The following is a 20,949-nucleotide window of genomic DNA, read 5'->3' as shown; positions in this document are numbered from 1 at the left end:
TGCTTAAAGCAGAGGGTTTCTCAGTTTCTGGAAAAAAGCGGTTTGGTTTTTGAGAGTGGCCAATTCTAGAGATTATCCAAAATGTATGTATGGGTAAAGCAGATCTGTCTCCTTGACCTAACAGGGCTTCTGGGGGGTACACCCATCTGTGGGGGTGAGCAGGGTTCTGCATGGGTGGGTGCCCGGCCTCTTGAATCTTCTCTGTGGTGTTAAGGGCTAGGATGAGACAGGCTCACAAATATTTAACTCCATGGCTTATTCTTAGTTTGGGCAGCTGTCCTTTGTATAGATTTGAGCCTGTAGCCTGAGGCTGGGGATAGTGTGAGAGTGTGTGTGCATATGGTGTTTGCACATCAGTGTATGTGAGAGGCAGGGGAGGCTGGCGCAGGTGTGCATGCACATGCAGGTGAGGGTGATTTGCACCTGTAGCCTGAGGCTGGGGCTAGGATGAGTGTGTGTGTGCATATGGTGTTTGCACATCAGTATGTGTGAGAGGCAGGGGAGGTGTGTGGCGCAGGTGTGCGTGCACATGCAGGTGAGGGCATGTTTAGGCTCCATGGTGGTGGTGTAGGAATCACAGCCTTGACTTTTAACTTTCTGAGGGGAGGCCTGGTACTCCTTCAAAGACGGGACACAGAGGGTATTTCATCCCATTTAGTGCTCTGCTTTCAAAAAAGGATATGTTTATTTTTCTCCTGATTGTAAATACATGTTCATTTTACAAAATTTGGAAATTATAGAATAATAATGGCCAAAGAGACTTTGCCTCCAACCAAGAACACAATCTGAATGAACAGCTGCTAATGTAGCCTTCTCTGTTCTCTCCTTGGCCCCTAAGCTCCCTTTTCTGTCTCTGATTCTGTGTCGACTCTGAATTGCATTCCACTTCTGTCTTTAAAACAGCATTAGGGTCTTTGTGTACTAATCTGCTTTTTCAGAGGGCTAGTTCTTGTTCTGATTTTGAGGACGGGCAGGGACACACACAGAGCATCCTCCTCCACTTCCTACAGAGAATCTTGAAACTCAAAGTCGAGGTGGCCCTCTGCCCACCCCCCACAGCACCCATTCCAGACACTGAGATGCCCCTGGAGTCACCTGGTCAAGTGTGACTCTTGCCTGTCATTCTGAGAGACCACCTAGCATAGGGGGTCCCCTCTTTAAGTCTCCAGAGGAGAATTTCTGGGGGCAGGAAATATGTGTGTGTTGAGGAGGATAGAGAGGAGAAAGTTGGGATGTTTCTGCTCTGGTGGAGAGAGAGATGAGGGATGTATGGCAGATCTCAAATGAGATGTTCAGAGGGATGTTGAGGTTGCTTTATTAGCAAGGCCACCAGCAGCTTGGACTCTCTTGGCCTGTGGGTCAGCATGGGTGCCCAGGAAAGCTTCTCTGAGTGGGTGGGGTGAGAGAAGGACCTCGAGGGCCGTGTGGGGTTAGAACAGTGATGGGGAGAGAGGGCAGACAAGGGAGTGGGAGCAGAGGCTTGGCAGTGGGACGGGGTGTGAGCTGGGCTGGGGGTGTGGAGCAGGCATTGGTGGGCGGGGGTGCTGGGCTGGCCACTCCCTGGCTTGGGCTAATTTTGAGCCTGCTGCTCTTGTTATAGTGTCTGGGACGCCGTGAAGGTGGGAACTTGCTCCCAGAACTGGAGGGCCAAATTATGCCCGAGTCCCAAAGGGGAATGTGTAATTTCGGAAGCAGGACCACATCTTTGGACCACTATGTTTAGCTTTATTTTTTCTTTCTTTTGCTCCATGAACTGCTGGTTTCCCTCTCACCTTTCTAAAAATGAACTATATGAAAAATAAAAATAAGTCTTCTGTGAGGTTCAGGATGAGAACAGGAAGGGCAGAGCTGCTGCTGGGCTGGGGTTCCAGGGGTCACACTGCATCCACCAGCATGTGGCTGGGCCCCAGAAGCCTCCAGTGGCCTGGCTGGGTGCCCACTGGCCATTCTGCCCTCCTGCTGGTGCTTCTGGCTCTGAACAGCCATGAGGGTTAGTCTAGGGGAGGCTGCGCCCCCACAGTGATGCCCCTTCACACAGGGATGGGTCTGTGAGTTCCCAAACTCCCCTCTGGAACCCAGCAGGCATCAACCTCCGCGTGCTTCTCGAACCCTTCCTGACCCCAGGTGAATGTGTCTCCCTAGTTCTTTCTGCCGAAGAAGGGAGGCCCACATGGGGCTTGGCCTCCTGTGGCACCTCCCAGAGCCCCCTGCTCTAGGGCACACAGGAAGAGAGGGTCTAACCCTTGGTCCCAGCTGGTCTCCTCACCCCTCCAGCCTCATCTCCTTGGCCCCTGCCACCCTGAACTCTTCACTCTTTTCAATGTGCTTCTTTATTGCTCGGCTTCTGCACTTGCTGTCCCTTCTGCCTAGAAGGCACCTCCTGGCCTTGTCCACCTACACTGGCACTCATCCACCCAGAGCCCTGTCATCTTCTCTGGGACTATTGTTGTGGCCTTTGCAAAAGTCACCTGCCTTCAGGCCTGATGCCCGAGTCCCTCTGTACTCTGCAGCCCAGGGATTCATCCTAGGAAGTATCAGTTCACAGTACTGGAAGATTGTAGGCAACGACCTGATGCAGAAAAGGGTGCAGAAGGTTTTCTATATATAGAGATGGCCTGTTGAACTAGAAGACTCTTACAGCCCTCCCTCCCCCAACCAATACAAGCTTTTGGGGAAGTTATATAATGTCCTGGTTCTTGTCCGTGAAGAGAGAAGACTCAGAACCTGGATTAGCTTAGAAACTGCCCAAGCAGGGGTTGGTGTGGCTCAGCTGTTAGAAGGAAGCCCTAGGGATGATGGGGAGCTTGAAGTGGGTGTGAGATGGGGAGGTTTGGAAGGTGGGGAGGCATGTGAGGGTGGCATTAAGCCAGTGGTGCCAGGGGGAAAAAGAGCTGCAGGAGACAGGCCTTGGCTGAGCCCTTTTCAAGCACCTCGCATGGCTAGGCAGGCATGGCTTTCACCCCATCCACACTCACTGCTGCCCAGTGCTTTGTGCCCATTCTCCAGATTGGGATGCTGACTCAGAGATGTCAGGGGGCTTACCCAAGGTCACACAGCTGGTAAAGCAATGGAGCCAGGCATGTCCAACTCCAAAGCACCTGTTCCTACAACTTTTGCAGCCTCCCTGGTGGGAGAGCAGAGGGTGTGTGGTCCGACTGCTCCATCTCCTGGTGTTGTTCGGTCTTCCCTGAACTGGTTCCTCTAATCCTATTGCTAACCAGCGTGTTTAATTTGTAGCTTGCAGATGGTCTTTTGGGCTCGGCCCCCACTAACATGGCATCTTCTCCATCCAGTCCTCATGTATGTATTGTTTTCCTATTTTGGGGCTCCTTGATTTCCCTGGGGGGCTGGGGGTGGGGTAAGGAGTTAGGAAGGAAACTGAGGAAGGGTAAAGGGGATGGGGGCGGAAAGAAAGAAAGTATTTCCTGAGCCCCAGCAGAAGTTACCTGCCCCGCACAAAGATGGAGGGGTGGGGAGAAATCCAGAAACAGCCATCTGAGTTATGCCTTGGTGCGCCCCAGGGTTTGCCTTCATCATGTTCCCCTGCATGAGGGCTGGGGAGTTGGGTAGGGCCGCACCGGCCAGTGGAGACCGGGAAGTCCTTAGAGTGGATCCTGACTGCTGGGGCATGGGACACCAGAGGCCTCCATGGGCGATAGCAGATTGCCTTTCTCTGCCCCTCCCAGGGGCACGGAGGGTGTATGTGACCCTGGACATCCCTAGAAGATTCTGAGAGGTTCTGGGGCCCAAAGTCCAAAACTGCAGTTCCCAGCAGGGCTACTTTGTCTGCCTGGACTGATTTCCTAGGGGTCATCTTTTTGGATCTTGGGTCCTCGTTTGTCCAAAGATGACTTGGTGTCCAGCCTTCCACATGCGCTCATGAAGCCCCATGCTGGGAGCCCCTGACCTGCTGGGGGAGGCGTAAGAATAGGATCTACCCGAAGTTAGTTCTGTTCCTGATGCAAAGGGGAGGCACTGCTGTATTGGGTGTCTTAAGGGTTTCTAGGAGAAGGCAATATATATGTTTTAAAGTTTTTTCTGATTTATCCATGGTAGAAAATATAGAAAATATGAGACAGTGTAAGGCAGACAGTTAAAACCACCTGTATTCCTACCAGTTGGAGATAAACACGGCTAAGATTTTGCTGTGCCTACATTTTTAGATATGTTTTATGCACATGTATGTTTTTTTGGAAAACACAATTGGAATCCTGTACTTTCTAATAATTTGCATTTTCCTTTACGTAAAAGTATATTGTGAATGTTTTCTCATATCTTTATATTCTTCAAAAATATTCCTGCATAGCACTCTATTATATGGACATCCATAGAGTTTTAACTACTCCCCTGTAATTGGACATTTAATTTCTTAATTTCCACTATCTTATATTATGTCCCTTAGAGGAGTTTGTTTTAGCTACTTTAGATAGGTCCAACCCATTTCTTCTTGTTTATTCCTAGGCATTTTATAGCCTTTGTTATTATCTAAATGAAATATCTTTTCTCCTTCTGACTTTATTTAAATGGTTACTGCTAGAATATAAGTAAATAATACTTTTGTATATTTCCTTTGAAACAGACTCTTTATTAAGCTCCCTTATTAGCCCTAACAGTTAACTGATTCTGTTGGGTTTTCCAGCTAGGTAAGATTTTTTTCTTCAAACAATAAATATGTCACATTCTTTCTAATAGTTATGCCTTATCCTTTTTTTCCCCCAGAATGACATTTGATAATTGAGATGCTAGCGAGCAAACTTATTTAGTTACTCATTCTAATGAAAGGACTCTACCATTTTTCCATTATTATGGTAATGATTGGTAGTTTCAGGTAGATATTCTTGATTTTGTCAAGGTTGTGTCCTTTGCGATCAGCTTAGTAATTAATAGCTTAAACACTCGGTATGGGAGTTTAATTTTATCCAGTGCCATTTGGCATTTATCAGAATGATCATTTTGTTTTCACACTGTCAATATACCCATTCCTGGGGTAATTCCAAATTGGTCAGTTGGTCATGGTATTATAGCTTACTACAGTTGAAGTCCTCTTATCCAGTGCAATCAAGACAAGTAGTTTATTGGTTAATTGAAAAAGTTGATTAAGTAGGGACTGATTAAAATTAATGTCATACATACCTATCACAAACATTTTATTTCTAACCATAACCATGTATCCTCATTTGCCAATCATTTGATGTGTGCCAAGGCCTCTTTAAATTTGGATCTGCTGTTTGAGTGTCATGTCATCCTTCTGGTATAAACCACATCCCAAATGCATTATCTGTGCCTTTTCCTTTAGGTTTACGAAAGTTTGATGAGATCTTAATGATCCCTGTGAAAAAATCTGAATGTGGAGTCCTAAAACTTTAAGACCGCCCACCTCTGTCTTTTTTGTTACCTCAATTTCCATCATTAAAAAAGAATCAGCATTGAATTCATTTTCTAGATAATATGCCCTTTCTTTTTAAACCCAAATTTTATATATTTTTATATTTACTTATGGACCTCATGACCATATTAGTACAACTGGCATGAGCAGGTTTGCAAACAAACACAATTGACTCTTAGTAAACATCAGCTGCTCTGGTGGGAGCTGCGGTGGGCATATTAGATGAGCTGAGGACTTTCAGCTGTCTCTGGACCTTAGTCTGTTAGCAGAGAGAGTAGAGAGTGCTTGTTCATCCTCGTTCAGGGCAAGTTTGTAAGGAAAGCTTCCAGTGTATATTATTTATATTTGCTATTACTTATTTAGGATTTTTGCATTTCTAATATAAGTATTCCTTTTAGGTTGTCTTTGGTAGGTTTTGATATCAAGATTGTAATAGTTTCATAAAATAGTTTTTGAGATCTACTCTCATTTTCTATGTTCTTGAACAGTCTCTTTGGCATAGAATGATTGTTTATTACAGGTTCGAAAATACATTAGAGCCACTCTGTGTATTTGAATTCACTCTGGGAATTTGAATTATACAAGTTGGAAATTACATGATATAAACATTTTCACAGTCTTGCTTTTTGTGCAAAGTAGGTAATAATATCACTTAACCTAAATAAAAAAAAAGATTAATGGTTATATAATCTAAAAGGTGGTGGCCAAGTGAATTGTTTATGGTTTAGCTGTTGAGCACATCATCTCTTCTTGAAAATGGTGTTATATTATGTGAGTTTGAAGTACAGAAGATTTTCAGGAACACTTATCTTGTATAATTGTATAGAGCACATCTACCCTGTACTTCTTTGTAAAACTGGGCTCAGGACCTTCTTTGAGAGGGGATTCTTTGATTACTTTCTACTTCTGTCAATTTGGTGGCTTATTACATCAGTATGGATTTTTTACATATTACTACAATAAAAGAAAATGGTTCTGTATCTGTTTTGTTTTCTACCTCATCTCTAATTTTGTAATTTGTGTTCTTTTTTTGACTTAATATAGCATTTCATCTATCTGATGGCTGTTTTGCATCTTAAGAGCCAGCTCTTTAAAAATTCTATCAGATTATTTTCTTTAATTTCTAGGTTCAAGTCATTTTTAAGCTCTCTTCTTCTGAAATTCCTGTTATATATACTTTGGATATCTTGGGATATCATTTCATCTCTCTCTCTGTTGTTTAAAAATTTTTTTAAATATATATTTGTCTATAGTTTCTTTAAAAATTCTAAAGTTTTACTTTTTCATGCTTCAGTCCTGTTGCATCTGGAATTGACTGTGTATTTGGGTGTAAAGTATGAAGCAGAGATTAGATTCCTTTAAATTTTTTCCTATACAGCTAATGAATGAATTCATAGCATCATAGAATGATGTATCCTTTCTCATTGATCTATAATGGCAATTGTGTCATATATCAGGTTTCTATGTAAGTGTGGATTTGTTAGTATGCCGCATTCTGTTCCATTGGCCTTCCCTGTGCTAAGACTCCACTGTCTTGCCTGCTCTAGTTTTATAATAAGTGCTGATTTCGGGTGAAGGAAGTATTTCACCTTGTTCATTTTCAGGAGTGTTATTGCTATTGTCCTTTGCTTTTCCAATTCAATTTTAGAATCAGCTTGCCAATGTCTTTAACAAAACTGTTGTGCTTTGTGACTGAATTACAGTAATTTTGGATCAATTTGGGGAGAACTGACATTTCTATTATAATGTCTTTTAGCCATGAATGTGATGTTTATTTATTTAGATATTCTTTATTTCCATTCTTTATTTCCATCTAAATACTCTTAGATGTCTTTCAATAAAATTTTCTAATTCTATCCAAAAAAGTCTGGTACAACTTTTATTAGGTTTAGTTCTGGCTGTTATATGCTTTATTGCCACTTTTTACTTGTATTTTTAAAGGCATATTTTCTAATAATTTTTTGCTCATATATAAATGAATTTTTTTCTCATATGCTGTTCTTATACTCAGAAACTTTGCCAAACTTTATTGATTCTACTGATTTGAGGATTATTCTGGGTTTTCTGTGTTGTCAGTCATTTAATTTGTGATTAATCACAGTATTGATTTTTCTGTGTACTTTTTCTTTTTCATGTTTATTACTTCCTTTTCTTCTCTTATTGCACTGGCTAGAAACCTCAGTCTAATATTCTATGTAGCTGAAAATAGAGAGCATTCTTATCTGCTCTAATTTAAAGGTGAATATTTTTATCTTTCAACACTGAATATGAACTTTGTCTGATGAATGATTACTAAGTTTCTTTAATGAATGATAAATTTTATTGAATGTTCTTTATGTAGCATAATCATATGACTTTCTTCCTTTAATTTGTTAATGTGGTAAATTACACTAATAGATTTTTAAAATGCTGACACAACTTTGCATTCTGAAACAATCTATTCTGCCCATGAAACATTATCTTTTCTGTGCATTGCTGGATTCAGTTTGCAAATACTTAGTTTAGGACTTTTTTATTTTGCATCAGTTATTATGATGCTGTTCTTTTCATGTTTTGGTATCTAGATAATACTAATCTTGTAAAATGACATGGGGCATATTTGCTCTTTTTCTAATTTCTAAATTAATAACCAAAGATTGACACTATCTGTTGCCTGAATGTTTGGTAAATTCATTTGTAAAACTGTCTAGACTTAGTATTCTTCTTGGGAATATTTTAAACTGCTGATACAATTTAAAAATATTTATAGGACTTCTGAGAGTTTCTGTTTGTATGTGAGTCACTTTTGTGATTCATATTTTATAGGAATTTATCAATTTCTTCCTAAAAATTATTGATATAGCATTTTTTATAACTTCTTATATTTTCAAAAATTTGTCTTCCCTTATTTATGTCCCCTTTCATTCCTAAGGTTATATATATATATATATATATATATATATATATATTGTATTATTCTTGTCAGGATTTGTCAGATTTTTTTAGTCTGTTCAAAGAACCATTTTTTTAAACACTGTTAATCTTTTATTATTTCCTTGTTTTCTAGTTTATTAATTTCTTTTTTTTATTATTTTCTTCCTTCCATTTTTGAGGGGTTTACATTTTTTAAATTAATTAATTAATTTTGTTGTCATTAATCTATAATTACATGAAGAATATTATGTCTACTAGGGTTCCCCCTTCACCAAATCCCCCCCCACAAACCCCATTACCATACTGTCCATCAGCACAGTAAGACGCTGTAGAATCACTAGTTGTCTTCTCTGTGTTGTACAGCCCTCCCCATGCCCCCCTCACATTATACATGCTAATCGTAATGCCCCCTTTCTTTTTCCCCACCCTTATCCCTCCCTTCCCTCCCTTTCTCCCCAGTCCCTTTCCCTTTGGTAACTGTTAGTCCATTCTTAGGTTTTATGATTCTGCTGCTGTTTTGTTCCTTCAGTCTTTCTTTGTTCCTATAGTCTTTGGGTTTGAGGTGAGTCTCTTGTAAGCAGCATAGAGATGGATCTTGCTTTTTTATCCATTCTATTATTCTGTCTTTTGATTGATGCATTTAGTTCATTTACATTTAGGGTGATTATTGAAAGATATGTACTAATTGCCATTGCAGGCTTTAGATTCGTGGTTGCCAAAGATTCAAGGTTAGCTTCTTTAGTATCTTACTGTCTAACTTAACTCACTTATTGAGCTATTTTAAACACTGTCTGGTCATTCTTTATTTTTCTCCCTTCTTATTCCTCCTCCTCCATTCTTTATATGTTGGTTGTTTAATTCTGTGCTCTTTTGTGCTTCGTTTAACTGCTTTTGTGGGTAGTTGATTTTATTTTTTGCCTTTAGTTAGTATTTGGTTGGTCTGCTTTCTTTGCTGTGATTTTATTTTCTCTGGTGACATCTATTTAGTCTTAGGAGTGCTCCCATCTAGAGCAGTCCCTCTAAAATACCCTGTAGAGGTGGTTTGTGGGAGGCAAATTCCCTCAACTTTTGCTTGTCTGGAAATTGTTTAATCCCTCCTTCATATTTAAATGATAGTCATGCTGGATACAGTATTCTTGGTTCAAGGTCCTTCTCTTTCATTTTATTAAATATATCGTGCCATTCTCTTCTGGCCTGTAAGGTTTCTGTTGAGAAGTCTGATGATAGCCTGATGGGTTTTCCTTTGTAGGTGACCTTTTTCCTCTCTCTAGCTGCCTTTAAAACTCTGTCCTTGTCCTTGATCTTTGCCATTTTAATTATTATGTGTCTTGGTATTGTCCTCCTTGGGTCCTTTCTGTTGGGAGTACTGTACACTTCCATGGTCTGATCGATTATTTCCTCCCCCAGTTTGGGGAAGTTTTCAGCAATTATTTCTTCAAATACTCTTTCTATTCCTTTTTCTTTCTCTTCTCCTTCTGGTACCCCTATAATGCAGATATTGTTCCTTTTGGATTGGTCACACAGTTCTCTTAATATTGTTTCATTCCTGGAGATCCTTTTATCTCTCTCTGCATCAGCTTCTATGCGTTCCTGTTCTCTGGTTTCTATTCCATCAATGGCCTCTTGCATCTTATCCATTCTGTTTATAAATCCTTCCAGAGATTGTTTCATTTCTGTAATCTCCCTCTGGACGTCTGTAATCTCCCTCCAGACTTCATCCCTTAGCTCTTGCATATTTCTCTGCAGCTCTATCAGCATGGTTATGAGCTTTATTTTTAATTCTTTTTCAGGAAGACTGGTTAAGTCTATCTCCTTCTCAGGGTTTGCCTCTGTGATCTTGGTCTGTATCAATTTCTTCTGCCTTTTCATGGCAATAGATATATTTGTGGGGAGCTGGCACATGTGTTGGGTAGGAGAAAGTCCCTTCTTGCCGGTTTATGGCCTTCCTCTCCTGGGAGAACAGCGGCCTCTAGCGGCTTGTGCAGGGCAGCTGCATGCACAGGGGGCTTCTGATCTTGCCCGGCTGCTATGGAGTTTATTTAGCTCTGCAGTTGCTGTGGGCGTGAGCTGCCTCAGGCTGCTGCTCCAATATCACGGAGCTGCGTTGGAGGGGGAATAGGCGGAAGGCTGTTTATTGCGGTGAGGGGCCTCCAGGCTGCGCTGTGGGGGTTCAGGTGCCCAGAGTTCCCTGGGTTTCGCAGCTGCTGGGCTAAGTGTCCTCTGGCACTTCCGTCCAGCTGTGGGGTCCCTGTCCCTTTAAGACTTTCAAAAAGCACTTGCTTTTCTTTGTCCCAGGTGTGCCAATTGCGGGGACCCACTCACAGGTCTTACTGTCCTGTTTCCCTAGTTTCCAGCACCCCACACACGCACTGTGTGTCTGCACTCTGGTGCAGATGGCTAGGGCTGGGTGATTAGCAGTCTTGGGCTCCCTCTCCTTCCCTGCTCTGACTCCTCTCCTCCCGCCGGGAGCTGGGGTGAGGGGCGCTTAGGTCCTGCCGGGCCGCGGCTTGTATCTTACCCCTTTCACGAGGTGCTGGGTTCTCGCAGGTGTAGATGTGGTCTGGCTGTTGTCCTGTGTCTTCTGGTCTCTCTTTTAGGATTAGTTGTATTTGTTGTATTTTCAAAAATACATATGGTTTTGAGAGGAGATTTCTGCTGCTCTGCTCATGCCGCCATCTTGGTTCTCTCCCCCGGGGTTTACATTTTTAACCTCTTTAGTGCTATGCCTAATTGATCAATTTTCAAACTTTCCTCTAGGGCTATAAAATTCCCTCTAAGTACTGCTTTATATATCCCATAGGTTTTGATAAGTGGTATTTTTGTTATTTTCCAGTTCTGAATATTTTCTGATTTCTGCTATATTTCTTTTTTGGCACTTGAATTGTTTAAAGTTATGTTTTAGAAGTTCCTGTGCTCTAAGTTATCTGTTTTTTATTGGTTTCTAGCTTACCTGTACTATGGTTCAGAGAATGTGGTCTGTGTGTAATGTTTCTTGATGCTTGCTTTATGGCCTAGTACAGGGTCAGTTTTTGTAATTGTCCTGTGTATGCTTAAAAAGAGCATGTATTTTTCAAATGTGTTATATATAACATGTCCATTTAGATTAACTTCTTAATTGTGTTATTCAAATCTATTTTTCTTTTTTGTGTGTGTGCATTTGATTTATCAATTTCTGAGAAAGGTACATTAAAAACATCTTGTTTTGGAATACTATTTGCCAGTTTTTCTTATGATTCTACCTACTTTTCCTTTATGTATTTGATACTGTGTTATTAGGCACAGACAGTTTAAGAATGCTTGTATCTTCCTAGATATTAACTCTTTTAATGATATATAGCGAACTGCCTACCCTGCCTTTTCCAATCTCTTCTAATGAGATGTTTTTGTCTCTTTGCCTCATGTTAATGTAACTACAGCAGCTTTCTTTTGGTCACTATTTTCCTGATATATCTTTTTCCATCTTCTTAACTTTCAATTTTTCTGTGACTGTTAGGTGTTTCCCCAGTGAACAGCAAATAGATGGATTCTATTTTTTAAAGCATTCTGATAATATTTCCCTTTAACTAGAGAGTTGTAGAGTCCAGTATATTAATTTTGCTTACTGATAAATTTGGATTTATTCCTGCCCTTTTCTTTTGTACCTCATATTTTCTTTTTTGGATCGAAAGATTCCTCCCTACCCTCATCCCTTTTCATTCCTACTTTCCTTTTCAATTTCAAAACTATACATTATTTTAATTCTTTTAGTGATTAGGAACATCAATATACATATTCAATTTAGCAAAGTCTAAATTTAGTTGATAGTTATAGCCTCCTCCAGAACATTACAGGGAACTTAAAAATTCTTCAGTTCCAATCTCCTTCCAATTTATAAGCTTCTGTTCAATATTTTAGTTCTACCTTTATAAATGACATTTTAAATGTCATGTTATTTTTTTAAATTAATTAATTATTTTTTACCTATACCCACAGTTCTTATTCCATTCTGTATATTGATCTTCTTCCTCCTAGGATCATCTTTCTTTCTGCAGTAGAGCCTATAGAAATTCCTATAATTAGGATCAGTCCATAGCAAACTTTTCACTTTTTAATTATTGTTTGAAAATATTTTTATTTCACCCCTATTTTGGAAATACTAGTTTCAATGACATTTGTTTTCTGTTAGCACTTAAAGACATTATTTCACTATTTTCTGGTTTCCATTGTGCTGTTGTCTTCCTAAATCTGAGGACTGTTTTTCTTTCTTTCTTTTAATTAAGTTTTAATTAATTTAAGTTCTCGACCATTATCTCTTCAAATATTACATATTCACCATTCTCTCTATCTTTCCTTCTGGGACTCTGATCATATCTGTGTTGGGCTATATAGTTCAACTTTCTTTCATATTACTTATTTCTTTGTGTTGCACTCTGGCTACTTTCTGAAGATACACCTTCTAGCTCTCAAGTCTTTGTTTTCAATGGCTACTTAACTTCATTTGTTGAGGTTTTAGTCATATTATATTTTTAACTCTCAAAGTTTCCGCCCCCCCCAAGTCCTCTTGTTTATTTTTGAAAGTCTCTTGTTCCTTTGTCATATTAGTGCCTTTAATATTTTTAAAGTTTTTTCCTTAAAGCCCTATTTCTGACAAGTCAGCTTTCTGCTGTCCTCACAGGTCAGATTTCCAGTTGGTGTTTCTCGCTGACTCTTGCTCATGGTGCCTTGCTCTTTATGTGTTTCACTATTTTCAATTGTGAACTCACGTTCCTTGGAACTTTATCTGAGAATTCTTTAGGGCCTGGGTGAAAGTCACATTCTTTAAGAGAGGACATGTGTTTACTTTTAGCCGATGTCTGGAAATACTGTGAACCCAGATTCACTGAAAACTAAATGTTTGGCTTGGACTTTTTGGGCCCCACATTTAGTTTGCATTTTGGTTCCTTAGTACTCTGGATTTTTGCTTTCTCATTTGCCCCCAAGGATTTTCTTTCCATTCCCATCAGCTCAGTCATGCATTTGAAAAGGATTTTAAAGATATCTTACCTGTTAATAATGTAGGTGCTCTTACTTGGAGGGTCTCTCTGGTCTTCTAACTTGTCATTTTGCTAGAAATCAATGTCTTTATTATACTTTTAAATCTGACAGTGATGTTCATCTTCATGCAGATTATATTTCCTTCAGGACTGCATATCCTAACTTCTTACTTGTGGTATCCCCTTGAGACTTCCCATAAGGATAAATCAGTCATTTGTTCTCTTCTGTTTTTTACTGAACTCCTTAACACAACACATGTCTTAGTCCTCATATTGCTCCCTTTCTTTTGAACTTTAGTGTTTTCTTCCAGTTTGTCCTTACAGAGGGAAGTCCTTGCTTGTCAAGTACTGGGAGGTCACATGACTCTGTCCACTTGTGCATGGGCTCCCTTCCATCCCAAACCCCTGTTCAAGGAAGGAGGAAATAGTTGGAGGTTGCTGTATTTTTACTTTGCCAGTTAAGAGTCCAGCAGGGTGGGAGAAATAAGAAAAGCTGGATCAGAGGCTCTTCTACCGGAGTGAAGAATTTGTCTTTTGTGTTTTCTGTGGCACTCAGGGGTTAGCTAGGTAACCCACAGTCCTTGTCTGTCAACTCCTAGGTAGGAGTTTCTTAAATAAAGGGGAGCTGCCTCCCTCCCACCAGGTCCACCAGGCAGGGGTGTTCTTCAGGGCAGTTTCTACCATTGTGTCTGGGTGGATCCTCAACTTTGTGGTTCCAGATACCTGGTGAGTCAGTTTTCTTAGGGCTGGCCACATATTATTCAAACCTAAATCGAAGTTTCTGAGTTTTCAGTGAGTAATACTCCTGGAACGTGACCTCAGGTTGCGGTCCAGTCTGCTGTCTCTCCATTGACTCACAACTGTGAAGCCAGGTTGTGACAGGAGCTGAGTGAGGAAGCAGAATGAGGAGAGATGGTTCCGTGGTTTAAAGTTTGGTAGCAGCTGACCAAGAAGGGCTGATGCATCCATCTCCAAAGGTAGGGAGAGCTGTAGTTCCTAAGCCCCAGTATCTTTTCCCTGATGGTGTGAACAGTTGTCCATAGTCAATCCTTACCCTTCTTTTCCTGTATTTCCAGGACTGACCAATTCCTTTTTTTCACTGACATAGTCTTTCTCTTGATGTATGAATACAATCTACCCATTCAGGGTGAAGGCTTAGTTAGGAGCTGTTCTTCCCTTTGAGGTGATTTTGCCTCTTCTTGCCCTGAACCACTATGCGTTGATTGCATGATCCAGTTCCCCAGGGGCAGCCCTATTTCCTTTTATCCCAAGTTTTGGGGGGAATGCCTCATTGCAGCTCTTGAGTACTGACAACAATTTATCCAAAGGCTTTGAAGCAAACGTTTTCTGAGCAAAGGAATTAATTAAGGGTGTGGCTCCCAAGTGAGGAAGCATTTCCAGAAGGCGTCCAAGGCAGTTTGTCTCAGAACTTCATGGTTGTCTGTCTCTACCTTTGGAGATGGATGCATCAGCCCTCTGAATTTGAGAGGTGGAGGAGGAAGGGATATTTTAACTTTAATGACATTAATGATTTTACCTGTACATGTGTATATATCAGATGGAATAATTAGGAAGACACTTATCTCCTCTTTAAAGTAGGTTTCCTAATATCTGCTGACACTGATTTAGCAAGAATTACTGTATGTGCTTGAAAGTAAAAAAACTGTACTTCTTTAAGAAGATCTCAGTTCAGATGTGTTGCCAGCACAGCCTGGCCTCCCCCCTCCACCCATTAGTTCTGATGAGGAGGTTTGATGCCTGTCACTGCGTGTAATCTGGACCTTCCTTTGTGAGTCATTCCTTCTCTCATTTTCTCAGAGCAAATACAAATCGCCCATCAAATGACAAGTGAAGGCCCAAGGGAGGCAAGGGGAGGGAAATCAGAGCCGAAATCTGTTAGCTATTTAGAGTAATTGGTTATTTGCTGTGTTTGCTGGTTGGGAAGCAGAGCACATACTTTACGGTCTCTCCTGTTACGGGGGCTGGAGTCACCCGCCGATATTGGATCCTCGTTGCCGGAGCCCTTGGCTCCAGGAGCCTTTCCCCTGCTTGGCATTCCTGTGGTCTCCTCGGGGGTGCACCCCTCCTCCCTCGATGCACACTGCAGGGGGGACAGCCCGGGGTGAAGCTTGTCTGGTAAACTCCAGGGCCTCATCAGGGAGGAGGAGGCCCCAGCCCCGTTCAACCGGCTCTCCTTGCTTCCGTCTCTGCCTCCACCCCTCGACACTCCCTTCTTCCCAAGAGGTCTTTCCCCCACCCAGTCTGTGAGGGACCTGTTTTCCCATTCAGAGAAGGAGATTAATCTCTTCCCAAAGGTAAATCCTCAGCTTCCTTGGAAATGTACAGGACAAGAAGTTCTGGGGTCTAATTTAATGCCTGTGTGACCCTCTTAGCCCTGTCCCCATCCCTGTCCCCTCCTGCCCCTTAGCCTGGGGAAAGCAGTGCTTGCACCTTGGCATAGCACTTTCCTCTGAGCAGCAGGCTCTTGGAGGAAGCTCGCGGGAGCTTGTTAACCAAGCTGTTGTCTTCAGCACCTCCTTACATTAACTGGGACATGGGGGGACCGGATGGAATCAGCAGCATGTTCAAATATAAAATATTTGAAAAGTAATACGATTTTGTGTATGAAAATGCACACAGTAACTAGAAAGTAGGTTGACTTTGGCACATAGTAGGTTCCCCCAAAATACCTTTAAAATTGAATTTAAGATAGCTAAGATTAGTGTCTGTAGTTTGATGAATGCTCCACAGTCCTGGGAAGGCCTTCAAAAATAGTTTTTCTCTTAAGTAGATTGCTGGAACTCTTACTAAGCAAAACTGTCTACATAAGCAGAATGAAAGTAAGGGAAGCATTGCCCGGGCCCTGTTGGAATCATCACAGATGCCGAATTCGTGACATCTCATTTTCTTCTCCATTGGTTTGAAGACACTGATAGGATGTTCTTTCCTTCACCCCACTGGATAGATTCCATTCCTCTGGGCTTTCTGCAGGGCACATGGAGCCATGCTGTCCTTGGGGGACCAAGTCATGGGCCCATATGTCCACCTGAGTCTCCTGAGTTGCGAGAGGGCCAGCAAGCTGGGATTCCCCAGATGTACCCCACCCTGTTTGGGTCCCCCATCTGGAAAAGGCCATTAGTCAAATTATCAGGTCCTGACCCTTTTCTGCACACCATCTGCCTGACTTTATGAGGTTGCAGGCACACTTATTCACTGGGCCTTTTGTAAGCAATTCAGCATTTTGGTTAAAGGTCTTCCCTTCCCTCCCACCTCTGCTGGCCCATCCTGAAGTCAGAGGAAGTGGAGTAATAATGACCTCTTCCACAACCATGGAGGCAGGACTGCAGGGAGTGTCAACAAGAGGTTGGAAGCCTGCTGTTACACTTGTGGAAATAATTAAGTGATTTTTGTTATGGGTGTGTAGGGTTCTGCTGAATCAACATGGTAGCTGGCTGTGGGCATATGTTTGTGTGGTTTGGGGGGGGCATGAAAGGTTTAGTATGCATGGCATGGGTAGGTTTGAAATTGGGGTATTTGCATGTCTGGGGTTTGTCTGGTCTACACATCGGCGTAAGTACATGTATGTTACATCTGTGTTTGTATTAGTATGGTGCATCAGAAAATAGTTTCAGTTTCTTAAACCTCAGGACATTAGTTAATTACAGGATCATACTATCATTATTCCAGTTATGCAGACATTGAGCTTTGGGGCAGCAGCATTGGGGTTCAAACTGACAATGCTGGCAGTATCAACAAGTGCTTTTGTCACGGTGAACCTCAAAGGCTATGAAGTTTCTTTGAAGACATCAGCTTAGCCTCACACTGATCCCAGTGTTGGGTTGTATTATTACTATTTTGATGATAATGATTTGTGCTATGAGAGAAATTACATTCAGCACAGTCTAGGATGTCTACCTCTGGTTGACATAGGCAGTGAAGGCCTACTTAAAATTATAAAAACTAATGGACCTCTTTTTTAGAGGTTGGTATGTGCAGTCTCATGTAGTGATCCAAGGTGTAACATTCTGACCTTGATGATTAATGAATTTGACCAAGAACTTTTCTCTTTGATTCAGCTGTTTATCCTGGGGAGACAACACAAGTGATGTTTCCTCCACGCCCCCCAATTTCCTCACTTTATAGAAAAGCAGACATAGGATTATTGTTAATTTTACTATCCATATTCATGAAATGTGTTAGGCCCACTGATTGCAAATGGGAGATTAAATGTTCAGAATGTGCTGTGCTGATTTGGGTCTTCGGAGGGATTAGGGTGCCCATTACACTGGATCAAGGCTGGAGAAGCATATTTTTGTTACATGACTCTAGTTGCTCAGTAACTGAATGTTGGCTATTAGCTGAAATTGGAGAGGCTGCTGGTCCATGCCTTGATCAGACTTACTTGCTTGTCTGGCTGAATGATGAGGGGCCTTGAACCTTCAGCATGGGGAAATAAATTTTCAATGGCCAGACTTCTTGCTAAAGCCTGAGATGACACTTAACAACCAAGCCTTTTGCATTTGTTTCTCCTCCTTGCCATGTTCCAAGACTGGATGCTTAGCTACTGCAAAATGAGGTCAAGAGCACACTTGGAATGAGAAGATATATGGCCACTTCCGTTTCGGAGCTTTGGAGTATGGGATCCCACTAACATCAGAGGGCTGGCTGGCTTTGGGACATGGAAGGGCCCTTCTGTGTCTGTGGGGCTCGTTCTTATGAGTGTGCTAACTTTTTTTGGACTTCCTGAGGATGAGAAGGAAGAAGCCAGATTAGTGAAATATCAGGAATGATGTTTTCAAGTCACATCTGTAAGTGTATTAAAACTATAACTTTATTTTTCTTTAATTCAACTTAATCTGTCTTTTGAGCTCACATTTTTTCCTGATGGCATAAAGTCCTGGTATTCTTCAACAGTTTAGGTTTAAGCTTCGTCAGTTTTGGACTTTCCCCCCTTGTCCTTGCTCCTGGGAGGCAGCTAAATTCTGGGTTGAGCTTCCATAATGTCATGATACCTGTTAAGAAACAGCCACTAAACCTCACCTGGAACTCTGAGGGATGAGGAAATTGCAGCTGAGAGAGGGTCTGGGGAAGACTAGGTGTAGTAAGATTTAGGTCCTTTTTGGTAATCAGTTGATTGTTCATTTCACAAAAATTGAACTGTCATTTCCTTAGAAAGTACTTGAGATTCCAACTTTTGTTGTCTAGAGGTTATGTTGCTTGTATTTGATCATTTGCTCTTTTTTATGGAGATAATCCACATAAAATGCAAGTCCCTATTCAGTGTACAATTCAGTGTTTTTTGGCATATTAACAGAATTGTGCAACCATCTCCATAATCAACTTTAGAATATTCGCATCACTCCAAAAAGAAATCCTGTACCCAGGAGCAGTCATCCCCCATTTCCTCCTAACCACTCCCAGCCCTAGACCACTAATCTCTTTTTTATCAATTGATTTGCCTGCTCTGAAACCTTTCATGTAAATGGAATCATGCAATATGTGGCCTTTTTTGTCATTAACTTCTTTAACTTAGTGTAATGTTTTAAAGGCTCATCCATGTTGTAGCATGCATCAATTCTTCATTGCTTTTTATTATTAAATAATTTGCCATTGTATGGATATATAATCTTTTCCTTATCCATTTATCAGTCGATGGACATCCAGATTGTTTCTACTTGGCTATTATGAAAGGTGCTATGATGAGCATCATGTACAAGTTTTGGTGTGGGCGCGGGTTTTCATTTCTCCCAGCTCTGTACGCAGGAGTGGAATTCCTGGCTCATGTGGTAGCTTTTTGAGGAACTGCCAGACTGTTTTCCAAAGTGACAGCACCATTTTACATTCTCACCAGCAGTGTTCTAGTTTATCCACATCCTCACCAATACTTGTTACAATCTGACTTTTTGACTATATCCATTCTACTAGGTATGAAGTGTTTTCTCACTGTGGCTTTGATGTGAATTTCTTTGATGTCTAACTGTTAGGAAGGGAAGGACTCGGCTTGGTGTCACAGGGAAGTCAGATACAGTGAGATGAGAGGCTAAAGTCAAGGAAGCAAAGTAAGTTTTAATACACTGCAGAGAGTAGCAGAGCAGGCTTGCCTGAGACAAGACAGGTAGGTGTGGATGCTCATTCTGAGTCTTCTTTTATGTGGTTTTTGGCCGGTCAGAGAGGTCCTTGATTGACAGCTGTCAGTTCTCTAGGCTTGTTCTGATTGGTGAAATGGGGACAGGGGCTGTGGTGTGCCTGTACTTCTGATGTTTCTTATCTGGGGGAACCCCGGACATTTCCCGAGTCACTCTTAGACCCTGTGGCTTTATTTGATTAACTCTTTGAATCATTTCTGGCTCTCTGGTTCTGTTTGATCAACTCCCTGAGTCATCTTTGGGGGGGCCCTTTCTCTTTTTCATCCTGCTCATTTCTGTCTTTCTGCCTAACATAATGATGAGCACCTTTTTATGTACCTTTGTCCATTTGTTTATCTTCTTTGGGAGGAATGTCTCTGCAGGTCTGTTGCTTACTTTTTTATTGGTTTATGTGTCGTTTTTATTATTGAATTGTATACATCCTCTATATACTCTGGTAACAAATATTTTATCAGATATATGATTTGAAAATATTTTTTCTCCCGTTCTGTGAATTATCTTTTCACTTTGCCAGTAGTGTTTCTTGACTTGTTCTTTATTTAAAAAATCATGTAAGAAACATGTGCACACAATGAAAAAGTAGAGAATTTTGAGTGATACACAAAAATAAGAGGAATAAACAAAACATTTATAATGTTATTCAGAGACAATTGCTCTGAATACTTGCCATTTGGTCCTTTCACTAAAATGAAATCATATTATTCATTTTTTAACTTTCTATAAATCTTACCAGTTACAAATGCTTCCTGTATCAATAAATATATTTCAACAGCATCATTTTTTTTGTGTTGCATAACATTTAATCATATGGATGTTTGGTTTACCCAAATAGTCCCTTATTGTTGGATGTGTAAGCTGTTTCAAGTATTATAAATGAAGTTAAATCTTTATGCGTATCTATGATTACTTTCTTTGGATAGATTTCTGGAACAGGATTGATGGGTCAAAGTGTATACACACTTTTAAGGCTGTGAAAACGTGCAGCCAAATTGCTCTCTGGAAAGGCTGGCCAGCTATGCTCCTGTTAGCAACTTGTGAGCGAGCCATCCCTTGGCCAAGAACCTAACCTGGTTCACACAAAAGAAACAGAAATACTGTTATTAGTAATAGCAGTAAACACATTGCACTTATGTATTAGGCACTGTTTTAAGCTCTTTATGCATTTTGACTCATTTATTCTTCACAATAACTATCAAATTGGTACTATTATTTTTTTCATTTTACAGGTAAGATAATTGAGGCCCAGAGAGGTTAAGTAGTTGCTAGGTCACACAGCTAGGAGTGGCAGAATTTGAACCTTGCTAGTCTGGCTCCCAAATCCTGGCTCCCCGCTATACTGATTTACTGCTTTTTAATGTCTATATCACATAAAAATTATTGGCAGAGCCAGCCCTATGTACAAAAGCCCAAAAGGGAAAACACTTGGTATTAAGCATAATACTAGCTACTGCTTTAAGATATTCTTTATAATGCTAAGAAAGCTACTTTTTAT

General features: G+C 41.0%; 1 protein-coding gene across 22 annotated transcripts in view; it reads left to right on the top strand.

Moving 5' to 3' along the window:
• DYSF (dysferlin) overlaps positions 1-20,949 on the top strand; it is a 220,531-nt gene that overhangs the window by 154,669 nt on the left and 44,913 nt on the right. For 13 of the 22 annotated variants that reach the window (XM_073211609.1, XM_073211629.1, XM_017668654.3 and 10 more), the window contains one exon: positions 3,238-3,300. The exons of the other annotated variants lie outside the window; for them this stretch is intronic. In XM_073211609.1, coding sequence (XP_073067710.1) covers positions 3,238-3,300 — 63 coding nt within the window. The remainder of the gene's footprint in view (positions 1-3,237; positions 3,301-20,949) is intronic. 22 annotated transcript variants of the gene reach the window in all.

Source organism: Manis javanica, chromosome 1 (assembly GCF_040802235.1).
Source record: "Manis javanica isolate MJ-LG chromosome 1, MJ_LKY, whole genome shotgun sequence".
NCBI lineage: Eukaryota > Metazoa > Chordata > Mammalia > Pholidota > Manidae > Manis > Manis javanica.
Note: the sequence above shows the minus strand (reverse complement) of the source record. Positions and strands in the feature narration are given on the sequence as shown.